Raw genomic sequence first — 21,329 nt, 5'->3', positions numbered from 1 at the left:
CTTATTTTTGTAAATGCATATTTTAAATGTATATGTAGGGTTTTCTTTAAACAGGCTTCATAGTAGTTTGGATTGACTAGAATGCTCCTTTTTTGTATGCTTCTCAGTGCCAGGAATTAAATCAGGAAAATGCCTTAATATATTAATGTTTTCTTTTCTTTTTTTTCTTTCTTTCTTTTTTTTTTTTTTTAAGCTTTAAGTACTACCTGTTATCCCTGTGGCTCAGCCTTATGGGCAAAAGGCCCCTTGCCTGTTTATGTATATCTAAACCAATCAGTGGACCTGACTGGATTTTTACTAGTGCTTTGTTGTGTTTCCTGTTCTCATTGTTAGTAAAATGTGTGGCAGCCTCCATCAACAGTGTTTTCTAAAACCAAACAAGATTCTGTTCAACGCAGTAAAAATTTCAGCTAAAATGGAATATTAAGGGAAAAAAGAGTATGTTGCTCCAGGCCACAAAAAACTCAAAACATCTGAGACATGCACTGGTAAATCTTAAAAATGCTATAGGCAATTCAGCATCAAAACTGCCATAGAAAATTCTTGTTGTTAGCCATTCTGTTGATAGTTCATATTGTTAGAATTGCTAGCAGATGGGAAAATAGATGAGTCAGGATACAGTATTAGCAACCCATATTTTTTTAATCAAAGGCCACTAATAAGGTCTGTAGCATCTGCAAGATTTATTTAAACAGTTGCTAGGAAGAGTTTGTTTTCCCAGTAAACACAGCAAACCTTAGGATTCTCTTGATTGACTGTTTGACTAAATGTGTTAACATTAACATGTAAGACCATTTGCTTCATTGTAGTAGTGTCTCATTTATTTTGACAGACTGATTGTTCCAGCAACTCATAGAATCATTAGGTCTTGAAATGTTATTACATTGATGTATTCAAAACCTTCATACTCCCGTTTCTGCTATTTGAGATTTGACTTCTTAAAAATCGCTCATGTAATTACGACTATTTTTGACAAAACAAAATTATATAGAAATCTTAGTGTTTTTCCCCAGAGATTTTAAGATGAATTATTTTATGAAGTAAGTTTTATCACTTGACTGTGATATTTTGGGTTTTTATAGTAGACTAGATATGTAAACTTAAAGGAAGTTCTAATTTTACTGACAACTCTTTCTGATCAGTAATAAGCAGACTTTCAATACTTCTTATAGAGTTCAGAAATAATTCTAATTATTAAAGGTTTGAAATGTCAGAATTATCAGTGAATTGATTTAATCTTATTTTCCACCCTAACTTCTCATATCACTGAGTTTTTTATGCTCCTGTTTTATACAAGAGCTAGTAACTGAGTTATTAATTTGCATATCTTTTACTTGGTTTTTTTTTAGAAATACTGAGAAATGTCATAGTTTTGGATATTGATCTTTCATCTCCTGAATGAAATGTAATTATCAAGGGCTATCACTAACAAAATGAATTTCTTATTTAAGCTGTCACTCATGTACCAAACTATATCAATTTACAAACAAAGTGTTGACTCATATTAAAAAGTAGTTTTGACTTTTTAATTTAACTAAAAACAATATTCATCCATAATAAAAATAATGATAACTCATATCAAGGAAACTGTTTTAGGTTCTATGTCCTCTGCTTAGAAGGCAGTATATTCTGTGGAACACTTTATAAAGATTTTCTGTTCAAAACAATTGAGACGGTGCTCACTTCAGCAGCACATATACGAAAATTGGAATGATACAGTGAAGATTAGCATGACCCCTGTGCAAGGCTCACATGCAAATTCGTGAAGCATTCCATATATTTCTACCTAAATGAGAAGGAACCAGAAAAACAATTCTGGCAATATGACATAACAGGGTTCTATAACACCCCTGAAAAGATCACATTAGCTCTCCAGCAATTGATCTAAACCAAGATGAAATCTTTGAAATATCTTTTTATAAAGAATTCAAAAGGTTGATTATTAAGCTACCAAAGGAGATACAAGAGAAAGGTGAAAAACAACATAAAGAAGTTTGAAAAACTATTCAAGATGTAAATGAAAATTCATTCTACTATGCTTGGTCCATAGAAAAATCTCAATAAATATGTCAGTGAGTACTTTGAAGTTCTCTGACAGCCCACCTGAAGACCTAGCTATATATGTAGCTTATGCAGAAGTCAGATTTCCTGTAAACTCAACCTCATACAACCACAAAACTGAAATCAGATATTTTTAAAATAAATACAGCATAGTAGGTTCGGAGATGAGTAAAACACTCTATCTCCCACAACGAGATTGCAATCTAGCTGGCAAGATAGGCCCATGCACAGCTAACTCACTGAAGGATGAGTAAGATGATAAAATGGGAAATAGGATAGAGAAGGAAAACAGCATCAGTAGAAACAGATATGGCACACGAATGTACTCCATTGTGTATATGTACCATATTTTCTTTATCCATTCATATTTTGATGGACACTTTTTGCTTTCTCATCGGTTGCAGTGAGCCGAGATCACACCACACCACTGCACTCCAGTTTGCGTGACAGAGTAGACTCTGTCAAAAAAAATAAAAAATAAAAAATAAAAAGAATGAATAAGACTTACTATTTGATATCACAACAGGGTTACTATAGTTAATAATAACTTAATTGTACATTTTAAAATAACTTGAAGAGTGTTATTGGATCATATTCAAAGGATAAATGCTTGAGGGGATGGATACCCCATTCTCAATGAGGTGCTTATTTCACAATTGCATGCCAGTATCAAAACATTTCAGGTACCCGATATGCACCCATAAAAAAAAAAAGTTTTTTAATTAAAGAAGAACTTCTAGGAGATTTGTTGCAAAAAGGATGTCACCAAGAGCAGTGAGACAAAAGCGTTATGTAACCTGTAAAGGAAAACCTATCAGACTAACAGCAGATTTCTCAGCACAAACCTTACAAGCCAGAAGGGACTGGGGTCCTATCTTTAACCTCCTTAAACAGAAAACTGTTAACTAAGAATTTTGTATCCAGCAAAACTGTTCCATAAATGAAGGAGAAATAAATTCTTTTTCAGACAAGCAAATGCTGAGAGAATTTATCACTACCAGAGCATCCCTACGAGAAATGCTAAAAGGAGTTCTGAATCATGAAACAAAAGGTAGATATGCACCAGAATAGAACCTCTTGAAAGCATAAAACTCACAAGGCCTGTAATACAATAACACAATGAAGAAAACAGAGTATCTAGAAAACAACCAACATGATGACTGGAACAGTACCTCACATTTCAGCATTAATGTTGAATGTAAATGGTCTAAATGCTCCACTTAAAAGATACAGGTTGGCAGAATTGATAAAAAATTAACAAACCACATATCTGCTGTCTTCAAGAGACTTACCCAACACATAAGGATTTGTATAGACTCAAAGGGGTAGAAGAATATATTCTATGCAAATGGAAAGTAAAAGTGAGCAGAAGTAGCTATTCTTATTTCAAATAAGACAGAATTTAAAGCAACATCAGTAAAAAAAAAAGACAAAGAAGGACATTATGTAATGATAAAAGGATCAATCCAACAAGAAGATATAGTCCTAAATAAATATGCACCTAACTCTTGAGCTCTGAGATTCATAAAACAATTACTCTTAAATCTAAGAAAAGAGATAGGTGCGACCCAGTAATAGTGGGGGACTTCACCACTCCACTGGCAGCACTAGACAGATCATTGAGGCAGAAAGTCAATGAAGACAGGACTTAAACTTCACTGTAGAACAAATGGACATAACAAATATTTACAGAACATTCTACCCAAGAATTGCAGAATATACATTCTTCTTATCCAAAATTAAACATTCTCCAAGATAAACCATATGATAGGCCTAAAACAAGTCTCAATATGTTTTTAAAAATCGAGTTGATATTCCCCTTCCTGGTGGGGAGGGGGGAGGGGGGAGGGATAGCATTGGGAGATATACCTAATGCTAGATGACGAGTTAGTGGGTGCAGCGCACCAGCATGGCACATGTATACATATGTAACTAACCTGCACAATGGGCACATGTACCCTAAAACTTAAAGAATAAAAAATATATATATATAGTAATAGAACTAAAAAAAAAAAAAAAGAAAGAAAAAAAATCGAGTTGATTCATAGTTCTGCGTGCCTGGGGAGGCTTCAGGAAACTTATAATCATGGCAGATGGTGAAGGTGAAGCAAGCTTGGACCTTCTTACATGGTGGCAGGAGAGAGTAGAGAGTGAAGGGGAAAGAGCCCCTCATAAACCCATCAGATCTTGTGAGAATTCACTCATTATCATGAGAACAGCATGGAGGAAACTGCCCCCATGATCCAATCACCTCCCACCAGGTCTCTCTCTAGACACCTGGGGATTACAAATGAAGATTATGGAGATTACACTTCAAGATGAGATTTGAGTGGGGACACAGCCAAACCATATCATTCTGCCCCTGGCTCCTCCCAAATCTCATGTCCTCACATTTCAAAATACAATCATGCCTTTTCAACAGTCCCCCAACGTGTTAACTCATTCCAGCATTAACCCAAAAGTCCAAGTCCAAAGTCTAATCTGAGACAAGGCAAGTCCCTTCCACCTAAGAGCCTATAAAATCAAAAGCAAGTTAGTGACTTCCAAGATACAATGGGGGTACAGACATTGGATAAATGCTCTTATTCCAAATGGGAAAAATTGGCCAAAACAAAGGGGCTAAAGGCCCCATGCAAATCTGAAACCCAGCAGAGTAGCCTTTAAATTTTAAAGTTCCAAAATGATCTCCTTTGACTCCATGTCTCACATCCGGGTCACACTGATGCAAGAGGTGGGCTCCTGTGGTCTTGGGCAGCACTACCCCTGTGGCTTTGCAGGTTACAGCCCTCCTCTCAGCTGCTTTCACAGGCTGGTGTTGAGTGTCTGCAGCTTTTCCAGGCATATGGTGCAAGCTGTCAATGGATCTACCATTCTGTGTTCTGGAGGAGAGTGGCTGTCTTCTCACAGCTCCACTAGGGAGCACCCCAGTGGGGACTCTTTATGGGGTCTCCAACCCCACATTTCCCTTTCACACTGCCCTACCAGAGGTTCTCTTTGAGGGCTCTGCTCCTGCAGCAAACTTCTGACTGGACATCCAGTCATTTCCATTGCATCCTCTGAAGTCTAGGTAGAGGTTCCCAAACCTCAATTCTTGACTTCTGTGCACTCGCAGGCCCAACACCATGTGGAAGCCACCAAGGCTTGAGCTGAAGCCGTGGCCCGAGCTGTACCTTGGCCCCTTTTAGCCATGACTGGAACTGAAATGGCTGGGATGCAGGGTGCTATGTCTCAAGGCTGCACAGAGTAGCAGGGCCCCTGGGCCTGGCCCATGAAACTAATTTTCCTCCTAGGCCTCCATGCCTGTGATGAAATGGGGCTGCTGGCAAGATCTCTGACATGCCCTGGAGACATTTTCCCCATTGTCTCGGCTCCTCATTACTTATGCAGATTTCTGCTGCAGGCTCGAATTTCTCCCCCAGAAAACGGGTTTTTCTTTTCTATCACATCATCAGGCTGCAAATTTTCCAAACTTTTATGCTCTGCTTCCCTTTTAAACATAAGTTCCAATTTCAAACCATCTATTTGTGAATCCATAAAACTGAATGCTTTGAAGAGCACCCATGTCACATCTTGAACACTTTGCTGCTTAGAAATTTATTCCCCCAGATACCCTATCATCTCTTTCAAGTTCAAAGTTTCACAGATCTCTAGGGCAGGGGCAAAATGCCACCAGTCCCTTTGCTAAAGCATAGCAAGAGTGACCTTTGCTCCAGTTGCCAGTGAGTTTCTCATGTTCGTCTGAGACCACTTCAGCCAGGGCTTCATTGTCCATATCACTAACAGCATTTTGGCCAAAACCATTCAACAAGTCTCTAGGAAGTTCCAAACTTTCCCACATCTTCTTAACTTCTTCTGAGCCCTCCAAACTATTCCAACCTCTGCCCATTACCCAGTTCCAAAGTCGCTTCCACATTTCCAAGTATCTTTATAGCAGCGCCCCACTACCTCAGTGCCAGTTAACTGTGTTAGTCCATTTTCACACTACTATAAAGAAATACCCAAGACTGGGTAATTTACAAAGGAAAGAGGTGTATTGATTCACAGTTCCATGTGACCGGGGAGGCCTCAGGAAATTTACAATCATGGTGGAAGGTGAAGGTGAAGCAAGCCTGGACCTTCTCACTTGGTGAGAGGGGAGAGAAGAGTGAGATTGAAGAAGGAAGGGCCCCTTATAAAACCATCAGATATTGTGAGAACTCACTCACTATCACTAGAACAGCATGGAGGGAAACTGCCCCCATGATCCAATCACCTCCCACCAGGTCTCTCCCTAGACACATGGGGATTATGAAGATTACAATTCATGATGAGATTTGGGTGGAGACACAGCCAAACCATATCAGTAAAGTCTTAGGTTACAAAATCAGTGCGTACAAATCAGTAGCACTATTATATACCAACAGTGACCAAGCTGAGAATCAAATCAAGAACTCAACCCCTTTTACAATAGCTGTAAAATAATCAATAATAATAATAGTAATAGCAATAAATTACCTAGGAATATACTTAGCCAAGAAGGTAAAAGATCCCTACAGGGAGAACTACAAAACACTGTTGAAAGAAATCATGCATGACACAAATGGAAATACATCCCATGCTCATGGATTGGAAGAATCAATATTATGAAAAAGACCTTACTGCCCAAAGCAGTCTACAGATTCAGTGCATTTCCTATCAAAATACCAACATCATTTTTCACAAAATTAGAAAAAAATCCTAAAAGTCACATAGAACCAAAAAAGAGCATATGTAAATACATGTGTGTGTGCACATGTGTGCATGTGTGTGTGTGTATATGTGTGTGTATGTGATATTGAGACAAAGTTTTATCACTTAAAGGACTAAGATTTAGGTACTTCATTAATTTACTTACATGAACACCTAGTTCCTTAATAATGTTAGATAATGTTTCTCTAATATCACAGACCTGTTTTTCACAAATTTTACGTATTGATAATATAAAAATCTGTTAAAGGAAGAAAATTTTTCTTCTAAGTAGCTTCTTTTTCTGATTTCAGTCTATTACTGCAATACAATATTTATAAACCTATTGGCAGTTTGCCCCAGTAAAAGTAGTACAAGATATTTACAGGAATATCTTAATTCAGAATTAAAGTAATGATAATTGTTTGCTTTATATAATATGTTAGTTCTTCTGATCTTAGAGTAACCCACTCCTTTGGATCATATATTCTTATTCATATTTATCTATCTACCTTTACGTCATGATATTTGCAGTATAGTAGGATAGTTTCTTGGTGTACGTACAGTCTCTAAAGTCTAAGTATTTTTTGGAATATCTAGGGACATGAAACTCATGCATAAAAATCAATTATAAAATAGTACATGATTTAGAATCAAATACTAAATTGTGTTGTTTAAATTATGAGTGTTACATAGAAATTTAGAAATGGGAAAGATTAACATGGGCTGAAATAGAGATGATGTTGAAGAACACAGAAGTGGAATTGGATCCTACATAGACATAGTTGGGCATGTCTTTCTTGGGAAATGTGGTTGTGTGGTATACATTGGCCTTTCAATGTGGCCATTACCGATGTGTACAGTTCAAAGTTTGGAGTTTCCCTGTTTGTCTTATTCTGTATCCCCACAGTGATTTGAACAGCACTGAGCATGTAACAGATGCGAGATCACTACTTGGATTAAAAATCAATGAAGAAAGTGTATGATACTACATATGATATATAAATGTATCTTTTGTGGCATAATATTAAAAGCTAGGTTCTTTCATGACATATGACTACAAAATAACAGGGCTGATTATTAATATACATACCAGAACTTCTTATGCACCGAAGTGAGCGGCATTCACCTTCAAAGTCATCATCATGGAAGCCTGCATACTCTTCTCCATAACACTGTCATTTCTCAAAATATTTTTGGAACTCCTTTTTTGAATTTCCTTCAGAGAGTCTATGATTCATTCTTTTCAGTATCCTCAGAGTCTTTTTCAGCTAAGAGTGAATTTGGTTTTTGGAAGCAGAAGTCACAATAGGGCCAGGGATGGCGAGTAAAAGGATCTGCTGAGAAATGCTACTTTGGATGACTATAAGTAATGAGTATTTTTCCTAGCTTGACTCATAAAATAACCAAAGGCAGTTATCTTCTTAAAACAAAAAGTAAGTTGCAAGTTTTATCATTTTAAAACCAAGCCTGAGCTGGGTGCAGTGGCACATCCCAGCTACTGAGGAGGTCAAGGCAGGAGGATCTCTTGAGCCCAGAAGTTTGAGACCTTGTGTCAAAAAAAAGAAGAAGAAGAAGAGGAAGACGAAGAAAAGAAAACCAAATCTGGATTACTCTTACATAACTGTCCTACTCCAGAATTGATCATGGCTTCCTGCTTTTGGGGCCCCACCAGGCCTATTCAGCCTTACTTCCCGCCCACAGTCATCTTCTTTATTAAGCATTTAGTAAAATGGAGGATAGAATGGTTAATTTAACCTTTATTCAGTCTTGTCACATTCTTGGGTGATCTCTGCAAGTGTTCATGATTATTGTAGCACTCAGTAGCTGGCAAAGATGTAAAAAGTTAGAGTGAATATACCTGGAACATATTCTGAAAATCTGTTTGTTGGCAGTGATGGATTTGTCTTTGTACCTTTTTACAAATTCCATCAGCGTATATTTTTCTCATTTGCCCTTTATTAAAGGCAGAGGATCGGATTGCTTCATTGCAGATTACTTGAGGTTCTTGCAAGATATGACCTCTGAGTTCTTCAAGGAAGAATTCCTGTTTTAATTGTTGAACTATACTTCAAAGATGATGTAAAGAATTTGCTGAAATATTTATGTTAAAACTCATTAGACATTAAAGTCTAATTTCATTGTATTGATTGTGGATAATGTGGATAATTTCATTGTATTGATATCTTTGTTTCTGTATCTAGTTGAAAAATCTAAGTTTAGAAGAACTACAGATGCGGTTAAAAGCACTGGACCCTATGATGGAACGGGAGATAGAAGAACTTCGTCAGAGATACACTGCGAAAAGACAGCCCATTCTGGATGCGATGGATGCAAAGAAAAGAAGGCAGCAAAACTTTTGAGTCTAATTTCCTCTCTGTTTTTAACTATTCTGGAGACCAAGAAACCACTAGGAATTGAAGGAATATTTGGATATTTTTAATCCTAAGATTTTGCCCTACAATTAGGCAGAGGTCAAAAAGTGACAATGGTACATGCCCAGGTAAATTCCCAAAAGGCAGAATTGACAGTTGTATCTGCTGTGCATTCACTCTAAGATGAGGAGAACAAAAGAAATGTATTCTCTTGTTCTGTCAGCTGCATACCAGCAATAAAACTGTGTTATGAAATGGATTTTCAAGGTTTAGAGACCTTGAAAATCCAAAGCTGTTGTTTCATTGTACAGCACTGAAGGGCTTTATGTTACAATATTCTTTATTCCTATCTAGTATACTAGGCTATTTATTGTATCCCCTTAGGTAAACTTATTTATTTATGCTATTTTGCTTTGTTTCATTTTTTAAGGACAAGATCAGGATAGCTTTGGTGAAGGTAGGGTCATATTAATATGATGATAATGTGCAACCAATTTATACTTTCTGCAGGGAGCTATGGGGTACATTCCTTGATTTCCAGAATAGTTTTTCAAATAGGAAAGCAATAATGGCAGTAGTTCTCAAATGGGCTAGGCCTTTTTTATATTGAAGCAATAATTCCATTTTTACCCTTTGAAATTTTGTTTTTTTTATTTTTGATGTTTGGTACAAATAGAACTATATATATTTAGGTAAAATAGATCTATCGTGTTTAAAACCAAAGAAATCAATGGAACCCTTGCACAAAAAAGTGTGATAAATATTTTTAAATAAAAACTTAATACAAATGTAATTTGTTAATATTGTTTCATGTTTTATGTGTAGATCTAATAGCTGAATTGATTCAAACTGTAATAAGCTCATCAATTTCATTTCTATGAAAATGTGCTCTGTTGTCACAGGATGTTTCTGTTGATTTTATTCATTTCCTGGGAATTGGTAAACATCATGTGCCTGATGATAACCCAGTAGCAAAAACATTTGTACTGAGTGGTACAAGCCTTGGGGACTGAAAAAAAAAAGATTAAAACCATTAAAAAGAAACTCATTTTTACGCTGAATGAACATTTATATGATTGCATTGGGACCAGTCATTTCCTAAGCTACATATGGCCATCTTGACAGTGTTTTTTCTTTTGTGTGTTTAATTATTATGTGTAAATCATAAAGACAAATAAATTTCACTGTGCCACCCAGCATATTTCGTTTCTGTATCTTTGTTAAAACTCATGACCTGGACTCTGCATTTTCCAAGCAAGGGACGTATATTAGTTAGGACAGGCTAGATTATACAGTGCTGACAACCCTCACCCTTCAGCGGCTTCACATAATACAGGTTACTCCTCACTCTTGCTCCAGGCCCACCCCAGTTTGGCAGGGCGCCCTGCTCCTATCATCCACACCCAGGGACCCGCTGACAGGGCCTCAGCCATCTGAGATATCTGTGGTCACCACAATAAGGAGAAGGGGAGCTGGAGAGTTTCATACTAGCTCCAGCCAGCAGTGATACATGTCTGGTTGGCCACAACCCAGTATTCAGAATTAGTCACATGGCCACTCCTAACTTCGAGGGAGTCAGGAAGAGTAGCATCACCATGTAGCTGGAGGGGAGAGAACAGGAAAAGCTGATGAGTTCACTAATGTCTGTCACAGAAGGTATATTGTCTCTGGAAAGCTTCCATTCCTTTTTAAAAATGGTATTTGTACCCTAGGTAATGCCTCAAAGTGTCATTTGTCTCTACCCTGTTGAGCCCTTACAAATAATAAATTGTATAATTGGATACAAATTATAAGATTATAAAAAGAACGATAAGTATGAAACATACAAAGATTATTAAAAAATGAAGAACTGAATTTACAATATATGCTTCAGCAAATCTATACTGGAGTCTGTTGGGGACAGTTGTGTGAGTTGATCAACTGAAACACCCTGCCCTTTTTTCTTTTCCTAATTATTTTTCTTTTTACTAACCTGTTCGATATCTTGCCTGATTTGATGGAATCAAATGACTGATTTGCTGTCATCCAAGCAAAACCACCTACATGACATGGACAAGAAACCTATGAAGATGATTTCTCTTCAGTTTGCTAAATTAGAAAATGTATGCAAATTAATTCAGCGAGGCCTGTTAACCACTCAATTCAATCTCGAGAGTCCTCCTTTTAAATATGTCAAGTGTTCCACTCACATTGCAATTTTCTGCCGTTAGACTTTATATCCTATTATATCTATGTCTATTTAAGTGTATGCACACAAATACATATATTTAAGAGAATTAAGAGGAATGGGCATTGTTTTATTTTAGAGCCCTAGGAAACTCCAAAACATTTTAGGATGACCTACTTTTAAATTTTTCCTATCTTCTTACTCTTTGCCCCTACCAGTCAAAGGAATTTAAGATATGTTTTGAAGAATCACAAGCCATGAAAGAAATCTGCCTGGGTGCAGTGGCTCACACCTGTAATCCCAGCACTTTGGGAGGCCGAGGCAGGCAGATCACAAGGTCAGGAGTTCGAGACCAGCCTGACTAATATGGTGAAACCCCATCTCTATTAAAAATACAAAAATTAGCTGGGCGTGGTGGCACATGCCCGTAATCCCAGCTACTCAGGAGGCTGAGGCAGGAGAATCACTTGAACCCAGGAGGCAGAAGGTTGCAGTGGGCCAAGATCACACCACTGCGCTCCAGCCTGGGCGACAGAGCAAGACTCTGTCTCGGAAAAAAAAAAAAAAAAAAAACAAGAAAGAAATCTAGTCTAGGCCAGGCTTGGTGGCTCATGCCTGTAATCCCAGCACTTTGGGAGGCTGAGGCCAGCAGATCACTTGAGGTCAAGAGTTCAAGACCAGCCTGACCAACATGGTGAAACCCTGTCTCTACTAAAAATACAAAAATTAGCTGATTGTGGTAGCAGGCGCCTGTAATCCCAGCTACTTGGGAGGCTAAGGGAGGAGAATCGCTTGAACCTGGAAGGCGGAGGTTGCAGTGAGCTGAGATCACACCACTGCACCCCAGCCTGGGCAACAGAGTAAGGCTTTGTCTCAAAAAAAAAAAAAAAAAAAATCTTCAAGTCTAGTTAAGCCTTGATTAATCATGACGCTTAGGAAAGACAGTTTTCTAGTTATTTTAATGAGTTTAAGAAGAAACCTATTTTAACCTGGTTGCTGGGAACTTTCCAAAAATAGGTAAGTGTACTTTTCTGCACACCCCATCCTTTAATAAATACAGTATCGTGAATGTAACTGAAGCTAGTGAATCAGGGTTTCATCTTGCTGAAAAGCTAGCATCATTGTATATATTGTCCTGTAGATGATAAAGTTTTTTCTTTGGTGTAATGAACTTAGATGACTCATTTCTACAGACTTACAATACACTTAGCTTATTTTAGCAGAAATAGTTTTATGTTCAAAGTATGAGCTAATTTGGCAAATACAAATTGGAGAAGAAAGTGTATTCAAATGGATTTCAAAATAATAACACCTGTTATTCGGGGCACTTACTATATGTCAGATGCTTTGATGAACAACCTTAAATACATTACTTACCGCTGTTATATTTTTCCTCCGCTTATTTACTGAATCACCTCCCCAGTGTTCAAAATCATGCTTTACTCACTGAAGGATGTGCAGTTCTGTAACAAATTATATAATACATTAATAAGATGTTTTTTAACTTAGTCACAGGAAATCTTTTCAAATTACTGATTAGCATTCAATAGGATTGCTATTTTCATTTCCTATCCTGTATGTTAAAGATTAATGATTAAAATAAATCCTGAAAATGCTAATAACATTCTAAGTAGAATATCATTAAAGAAAAATAATTGGAGTTATATCGCATTACTAAACCATTATTAGGCATAGGCATTTAATTAGATATTTCATCAAAATGCAATTTTGGAGTACCAGGGTTTTTTTTTTGGTGTTTTTTTTTTTTTTTTTTTTGGCCTGAAAGACTAGGAATCTGGAATCTAATGAGAACTATTTTTCTTTGCCGTTTGGGCAACATGATGGGACCTGGACCCAAGGAAGTTTTACAGACCCTGGTTGGGCAGTCTGATGCCACTGAGTGGTGACTTCCAGGGAGTCAGTCAGTTTTGCCCTATTCCATACAAACCACCTTCAACCTCAGCCAACTACCTTCTACTTCCTTTTGGGGTCCCAGAAAGACTCCAAGAGGGGAAGCAGAGAACCAGCTCAATTCTTCCACCAATCTTGGAAAAACAATTCCTACTTCATGCTCTTCTCACACTGGACCACATCATTAGTCAGACTCTTTGCCACCACTTTCTTCACTTGATAAAGCTACCTAAATAAAAATTAGGATTTTTTAATTGCTTTTCTGCTCACAGAATTTTGCCAAGTTGAGAATGAACTCTGTCTCCTGGTGTTCAAGACCTGCAACAGGCCTCAACTGACGTTTATGACCTTATCTCCATTATTGTTTTATTTGAGCCCTTTCCGCCAACAAACTGAACTGCTTCCAAACTCTCTATATCATTATTTTATTTATGGGTTGTAAAGTTCCTGACGGCAGAGACTTGGTGTTTATCCATCTTGTTTCCCCACAATGCATGCCAGTATATTAGATATAATTTGGTATTAAAGTTTCATTGAACGCCATGAGCTCAAACAAAAAAAATTGTCATTAGTCATACAGGCTGTCTTTCTCCTTGGCATCCACATAATCACCATAACAACAATAATAATAATTTTGTGAGCATCTACTAACCCATGCATTTTTGATACACCATCTCAAACCTCCACAAGAAGATGCATATTCCCTTTAGTGAAAAAGAAAGGGAGGACTGAAAACAAAGAATTAGAGAGATTAAATGAGGTCACACAGCTAGTTAATGCCAGTAGTGGCCTTACACTCCCATCTGTCTCTAAAATCTTTGCATTTCCACTAGACCACATAGCCTAATAAACAGGAGGTCTGGCTTTAGAATGTTAGGGTTGCTGAGCCTGCTTGCTGATGGCTCTTCAGTTACAACTTAGGACTGTTGTTGGCTGACTTTACCTCTTTCACATTTCAGTGGAATCTATATTTTCTGAAATGGCATCCTTCCTACATGTAGAAAAAGGATGCAGGGTGCATGCATTCAAGCTTCCAAGATGAGTCGTACAAGATTTTTTTCTTTTATTATTTTAGGATATACGTGGCGTTCTTGTGCCTTGAAATCTATGTTTTGTTGTAAATGATAATGTATTATATTCTCTCCCTTATCAGTCTTTCTTTGATAATGATTGCTTTAGAGAAACATTAATCAGCATGGCGGAAGGAGCCTGGCGTCAGAAATTAAATGATCTGGGTTCAAATCCCAGTTGTTCTTTTGCACTTTTGTTGTCTTGGGCAGAAGTAACCATTTAATCATTCTGTGTTTCAATATCTTCATCTGTAATACAGCAATTGGGAAGATCAAATGTTCTAGGACATGTACAATATTTAGCAAAGTTCTTGACATATGACACGTAAATACTAAATTAAAAAACAAACTTTTAACTCTTTTTAGTTTAGTGCCATGTTTTTGCAAGAATGAAGAAGGGGGCTCTGTTCCTTGATAAGCAAGCTGATTGTTACTTCGAAAGTGAATTAGAGTCACCTAGAACCCAGTTAGGCCTTCTCGTAAGGGCCTGACCTACTCTCTGGTGGTGATTTGCACTGAGGAGAATCTATCATGCTCAATTTTTTTAAAGTATTCTCTATACACGGAGGAAAGAAAGTTGTATATCTTAGTCCATTTTGTGTTGCTATAATGGTTGAGACTGGGTAATTTATTGAATACCTGAGACTGGGTAATTTAAAGAAAAGAGTTTTATTGGGTTTATGACTCTAGAGGCTGGGAACGTCAAGAACCATGATGCTGGCATCTGGTTGGCTTCTGGTGAGAGCCTCATACTGTGTCACAGTGTGGCGGAGAAACAAAAGGGAAAGCGAGTGTGTTTGAAAAGAGGTAAATATGAGAGGACATCTTTCTTTAGAATAGCCCATTCACTCAGAGACCAATCCATTTCCGGAGAACTAACGCAGTATCAAGAGAAAGGCATTACTCTATTTTAACATCCTAATCACCTCCTAAAGGCACCTCCTCCCACCACTGGTACATTGGCAATTAAATTTCAACATGAGTTTTGGCAGGAACAAACACATCCAAATCATAACATTATCTTATGCTAAACTTTCCCCCTCCTCTTTAAGATGATTATTGTAAGGATATTGTTAAGGCCAGCATAAGTTGCCCCGTTTGTGATGACCCATCAGGAAATATCAAATTTATGTCCTTAAAGTTTTGTTTCACTGAAGTTTCATCGTTCTTGGTCCTTACAAATATGAACCATGTCATTGACTTGGCCTCAATTTGCTTTGGTCCCAGGAAGTTCAAAATTAAATTTATGTTTTAATAGTTTGTAGGATTCTATGCTGTATATATCTACATTTCTCTGATCCTATATTTATAACAACTGAAAATACCTTTTTAAAGGAAATATCTGGAGGCATGGGTTCTTCCACTAAAAAACATCTGATCAACCATGTGTAATCTGTGTATCTTCTTACAGAGTTCTTGTGAGTGTCAAATATGGCAATATGTATCAAGGTGAGTTGTAGTTCAATTGCTGGAATCTTCTGTTTGGGAATATTACCATCCAGGAGGAAAGGGAACTCTAGAATATAAGGTTCCCAGAGACTGAGATAACTTCTCTTCTTCTTCTTCTGGAAAGAGCCAAGATAGAGAACATCACAGTACCTTTGGCCCTCACACCTCCTGTCCTCACAACCTGTTTTCAAATCACATTAACACAAAAACTGATTCAAGCTTACCAGGCAAGCACCTTTCAGTCCCAGGTCAGCCAACACATCAGAAAGAATTTCTTATAAAAAAAATCTACCTCTCTGTATTTTTCCATTTTTACTATTCTATTCATAAGTTACTTAATGTTTTCTATAGGAAGAGAAGGATATGAAGGAAAAAAAAGATGAGAGCAAAGAAAAATAGTTTTTAGCATGATACAAATGACATTTTAACCAAAAATCACAAATCTATGTCATACCCCACATTTCCTCAACAGAAAAGTGAGTCTATGTCATTTTATGAGACAGCACTAAGAATTAATCAGTTCAAAATTTTTCTGGTAGAAAATCCAGTGCCTGCCTATGTTTAAACCAAGCAACTAGTTGTCTTTTAAATTTTTATAGAATGTCCAAGGTGAACTGTAATTAGTTGAGTGGAAGCTAAATAAAACCTGATACTAAAGCACTGAGCTTTTAAATATTCCCTGATGTTCAGTGTATACCGACCATGTTAGATAGGGCACTCCTGCACCTGTGCATTTTTCAGCCTTTCCACTTATTCTATGACAGCTTTCTTTCCCATTTGGAAAGAAAATATTCTTGGCAAAACATTTGAATGAAAAGACATATAGTACTTGGAACAGAAGTCTTTGATGTCAAGGAAAAACAAGGTACATGGAGGAATCTGAAATGTGGAATTGTTTCATTATTAGTCAATCAGTGTGCAAATTCATGAATTCCTTCTCTGTTGTCCTTCCATAAAGTATATAGGAGTTTATTTTAAAAGCACACCAGCTGACGACCATAAATCAGTTTGCATGCTTAGCATGTCATCTTTAAAAATTATATGTGATATTAGAGCCTGATAGTAATGAATGAATGAAATGGACCTTTAAAAGTTTCAGCAAAGCTTTTTGATTCTGAGAGTAAATTAATTGCTTTAACAAGTAAGTAGTGATTTGGAGTTTGATTTGAATTTGAATGTGTCAGGCAGTCAAAAAAGTCCAAGCAGAATGTTTTTAAAGTTCTTTTTTTTTTCAGTTTATATTGCTTTATTATTATTATTATTATTATTATTATTATTATACTTTAAGTTTTAGGGTACATGTGCACAATGTGCAGGTTAGTTACATACAAAGTTCTTAATGTAAAATTATTTCAATTTCACAGTAATCTAATGGGTTGCTAGTTTTTTAATCTTGTTCAATGAATCCTGGTGCCTTGCTCAGTTCCCTGACATTCATCCACAGCAATGATAGCAAACATATATATAATATTGTATATATTTTACAAATATATACAAATACATGCAACATAATGTATTGCAATATATAGATACTATATATAGTATTGCAATATATAGATACTATATATAGTATTGCAATATATAGATACTATATATAGTATTGCAATATATAGATACTATATATAGTATTGCAATATATAGATACTATATATAGTATTGCAATATATAGATACTATATATAGTATTGCAATATATAGATACTATATATAGTATTGCAATATATAGATACTATATATAGTATTGCAATATATAGATACTATATATATAGTATATATGCAATACGATATATACAAATACATGCAATATTTGTCTGTGGTATTCTTTTCTAACTTGCCTGAGAGAAAACAATTTCTTCTGACAGAAAAGGCCTATCCTTACTCTGTCCAATTAGAAGTCAATTCATTTCCTTAGTTCTTGAGGTTGTTATAAAAATATAAGAAAGATTATATCTTTTACAGATTGGAAGTCCTCAAAGGTAGGTATCTTTGAAGCTCTGCTGCCTAACTTACTGCATGGCCATGAGTGAGTTCCTTAATCCTTTTTATAAGTCTCACCTTCTTTTTTTAACCTTCTATTTTAAGTTTGGGGGCACATGTGAAGGTTTGTTACATAGGTAAATCCGTATGTCATGGGGGTTTGTTGTACAGATTATTTCATCATTCAGGTGCTAAGCCTAGTACCCAATAGTTATTTTTCGTGTTCCCCTCCCTCTTGCCACCCTCCACCCTGAAGTAGGTGCCAGTGTGTGTTGTTCGCCTCTATGTGTCCATGTGTTCTCATCATTCAGCTCCCCCTTATAAGCAAGAACATGTGGTATTTGGTTTTCTGTTCCTGTGTTTGTTTGCTAACGATAATGGCTTCCAACTCCATCCATGTCCTCACAAAAGACATTATCTCATTCTTTTTTATGGCTGCATGGTATTCTATGGTGTATATATACCGTATTTTCTTTGTCCAGTCTGTCATTGGTGGGCATTTAGGTTGAATCCATGTCTTTGCTATTGTGAGTGATGCAGCAATGAACATTTGCGTGCATATGTCTTTATGGTAGAATGATTTATATTCCTCTGCATATATACCCAGTAATGGGATTGCTGGGTCAAATGGTAGTTCTATTTTTAGCTCTTTCCACAATGGTTGAACTAATTTACACTCCCACCAACAGTATATAAGCATTCCCTTTTCTCCGCAACCTCGCCAGCATCTGTTATTTTTTGACTTTTTAGTAATAGCCATTCTGCCTGATGTGAGATGGTATCTCAGTGGTTTTGATTTGCATTTCTCTAATGATCAGAAGTCTTACCTTCTTTATCAAGCAGAGGAGACAACCTCAGAGGGTTATGAAAAGTAAATGAGAGATGCACAGAAAACCCTTCAAACACTACCTGGCACCCATGAGTACCCATGACTTGCACTTTCTTTACTCATCAACAAGCATCTATTAAGCACCAACTATGTGCCAGTGTCTAAGCTAAGTGTGAAATACAGAAATAAAGGCAGCTTTGTTCCTACCCAAGAGCTGGTGCTTATAGCCTGGTACAGGCATGGACACCCACGTGTGGTCATTGCAATAAGAAAGATGTAAACAAAGCCCTACAGGAGTAGGAATAGAGGAAGTCTTCACTAATGAGATATTTGAACTGAGTCTTGAGGCATGTAAGTCAGGAAAGGGAGAAAGGCACTTTGAGGAGGGCAAAGCATATATAAAGACAGAGATGAGAAAGAATGTCTAGCATACCTTTCGGTGTCTGAGAAAGTTCATTACACAATTAAAGCAGTGAGGGTAGTTTGTCTTGCTTACTCTCTCTGCCCTGCAGTTTAGGAGAGGTCATGGAATCATGTGGTCTGTTTTTGTTTTTGTTTTCCCAAATCACTGAATGTTTTCCAGATAAATTAACACCAGTTGGAGCTAGCCTATTTTCTGGTGCCTTTAGATACTGGTCACACTCAGCTGTACTCAATTCTACTGTTTAATAAATATCTAGAAATAGTGATGTCTGCAGAGGCTTGCTGAGGTTAGGTGTTGGGGAAAAAGGGGCAGAGAGAGGTAGGTAGAGAGTTGGCAACAGCTTCTGAGGAGACAGGTTTATATTCAGTTCCTCAAATCAGTTCACTATCTGCATGCTGTGAGTGAAAAGCTTATCTTCTTTTTGTCAGCAGTTTTCTTCTTGAGGCCATCAGCATTTTCCATTTTTAATTAAGGCAATTTACAAAGAAGGATGCATAAAGCATAATAAAATAGCCTAAATTAAGAACAAATGAGAAAAGATACGACATATGATATTTTACTGTGAAAATACAAAAAAATACAAAAAAAGTAAAATATCTCAATAATCTTTTATATTTATTATGTGTTGAAATAATAATATTTTGGATATGTTTGGTGGAAATATATTATTAAAATTAATTTCATCTGTTTTACTTTTTAAAAATGTGGCTACTAGAAAATATAAAATTATATATGTAGCTCACATTTGTAGTTTGCATGACATTTGTATTTGACAGTGACAGTCTATTAGCTAAATGCATCCATCATCTGATGAATGGATAAATGAAATGTATATCCATTCTGGGGAATATGATTTAGCAATAAAAAGGAATAAAATAATGGGGACAGGATTTTTGGGGGAGGTGATGAAATTGTTCTAAAATTGATTATGTGATGGTTGCAGAACTCTGAATATATTAAAAACCGTGGAACTGTACGCTTTAAAAAATGAATACATTGTATTAAGCTATATTATAATCATAAAAATAAAAGTTTTTGAACTACAGAAAACAAAAGATAAAAGTATACTCTGTTGCTCAGAAGAAAGCCAACTATTCTTAGTACCAAGATAAGAAGTGTCTCTCTAATGGCACCCATAGGGAAGCATGCCATCAAAATTGAATTCAACAGCAATATTCAATTATCACTATTCTCAGAGTAAACACAGGGGTAACTCCTGCAGGCCCATCTTTTGTGATGTTTTTAATATTTACTGGTGGCTCAAACTCAGTTTAGTAACTCATGTGCAAATGGTTCCCAAATTACTGCCTTTGACCCAAACTTCTCCTTAAAACTTCACATCTGCATTTTTAAGGTCCCACACGTACCTCAAGTTCAACATGACCAAACGCCATTCCCCTTGTATTTTCTGTCCAGTTGGTGCCACCATCTTCCATCCAATCACTAATGCTAGAAACCCGGGAGTCCCCCTTAAATCTTCATTGTCTTTCACCCCATGCCATTCTACCTCTGCCAGTTCAGTCTTCCAAGATGTTCCCAAATCCGTGTCCTCTATTCTACCTCCACTATCCTTCAGGCCTCATTGTCTCCTGCCGGAATATCGCAGCAGCCCCTTAACTGGGCTCTGTGCCAGGCTTGTTCCTCCTCAGTCGATCTCACCCTGCTCCATCTGCCAGCATGTGAATCCAGGATGCAGTGAATTTCCATCATATGCAGGATAAGGGTCATTAAAGCCTCTCTGACCAGGGCCCCACCTCCCTCTCCTCATCTCTTGACATTCCTTTAAGTGACCTACATCTGCCTAGCTCCTGCCCACCCTCCTGAAATTGAGGCAACCAAGTCTTACTCATTCTTTCAGCTTAGCTCAGGGACACCTCCTCTGTATACCCAGATATAGATCACTGTCACCGCACTTTCTGTATTGCATTATGGTATCTACTTACTCTTCTGTCTTCTCTGCTGACTGTAAGCTGCCTGAGGGCCAGGACTGTGCCCATGTTTTCCTCATCTCTGTAGCACCAGCACAGGCCCTGACAAAGTAATGCTGAATAAACGTTTGTCAAATGATGGGTGGAGGAACCATAGGTAAAATAAACGTGATTTAAATTTTGGATCTAAGCAAATGGTTAAGAAATCTTATTTATTTATTTACTTATTTATTTATTTAGAGACATAGTCTTGCTCTGTCACCCTGGTTTGATTTCTTATGATGCATGTCTTCAACTATTGTGGAATTACAAATTAACACACTTTAAAACTACATTTGAAATATGCAGTGGTGTGATCTCGGCTCATTGCAATCTCCGCCTCCTAGGTTCAAGCGATTTTCCTGCCTCAGTCACCCGAATAGCTGGGATTACAGG

The 21,329-nt window shown here is 36.9% G+C and overlaps 1 protein-coding gene and 1 non-coding gene across 7 annotated transcripts in view; both read left to right on the top strand.

Annotated features, from left to right (window-relative positions):
• Positions 1-21,329, top strand: part of STK3 (serine/threonine kinase 3) — a 505,519-nt gene that overhangs the window by 356,947 nt on the left and 127,243 nt on the right. The window contains exon 11 of one of the 6 annotated variants that reach the window (XM_034966412.3): positions 8,970-10,339. The exons of the other annotated variants lie outside the window; for them this stretch is intronic. Within the exon in view, the coding sequence (XP_034822303.1) occupies positions 8,970-9,128 (159 nt within the window). The 3' untranslated portion in view covers positions 9,129-10,339. Of the gene's footprint in view, positions 1-8,969; positions 10,340-21,329 lie in introns of those variants that run through there. 6 annotated transcript variants of the gene reach the window in all.
• On the top strand, positions 1,676-1,782 carry LOC112440824 (U6 spliceosomal RNA). The gene has a single exon (XR_003028822.3). It is a non-coding gene; the product is annotated as a U6 spliceosomal RNA (small nuclear RNA).

Source organism: Pan paniscus, chromosome 7, assembly GCF_029289425.2.
Source record: "Pan paniscus chromosome 7, NHGRI_mPanPan1-v2.0_pri, whole genome shotgun sequence".
Classification (NCBI taxonomy): Eukaryota; Metazoa; Chordata; class Mammalia; order Primates; family Hominidae; genus Pan; species Pan paniscus.
The sequence above is the reverse complement of the archived record's forward strand: the minus strand, read 5'-3'. Positions and strand labels throughout refer to the sequence as shown.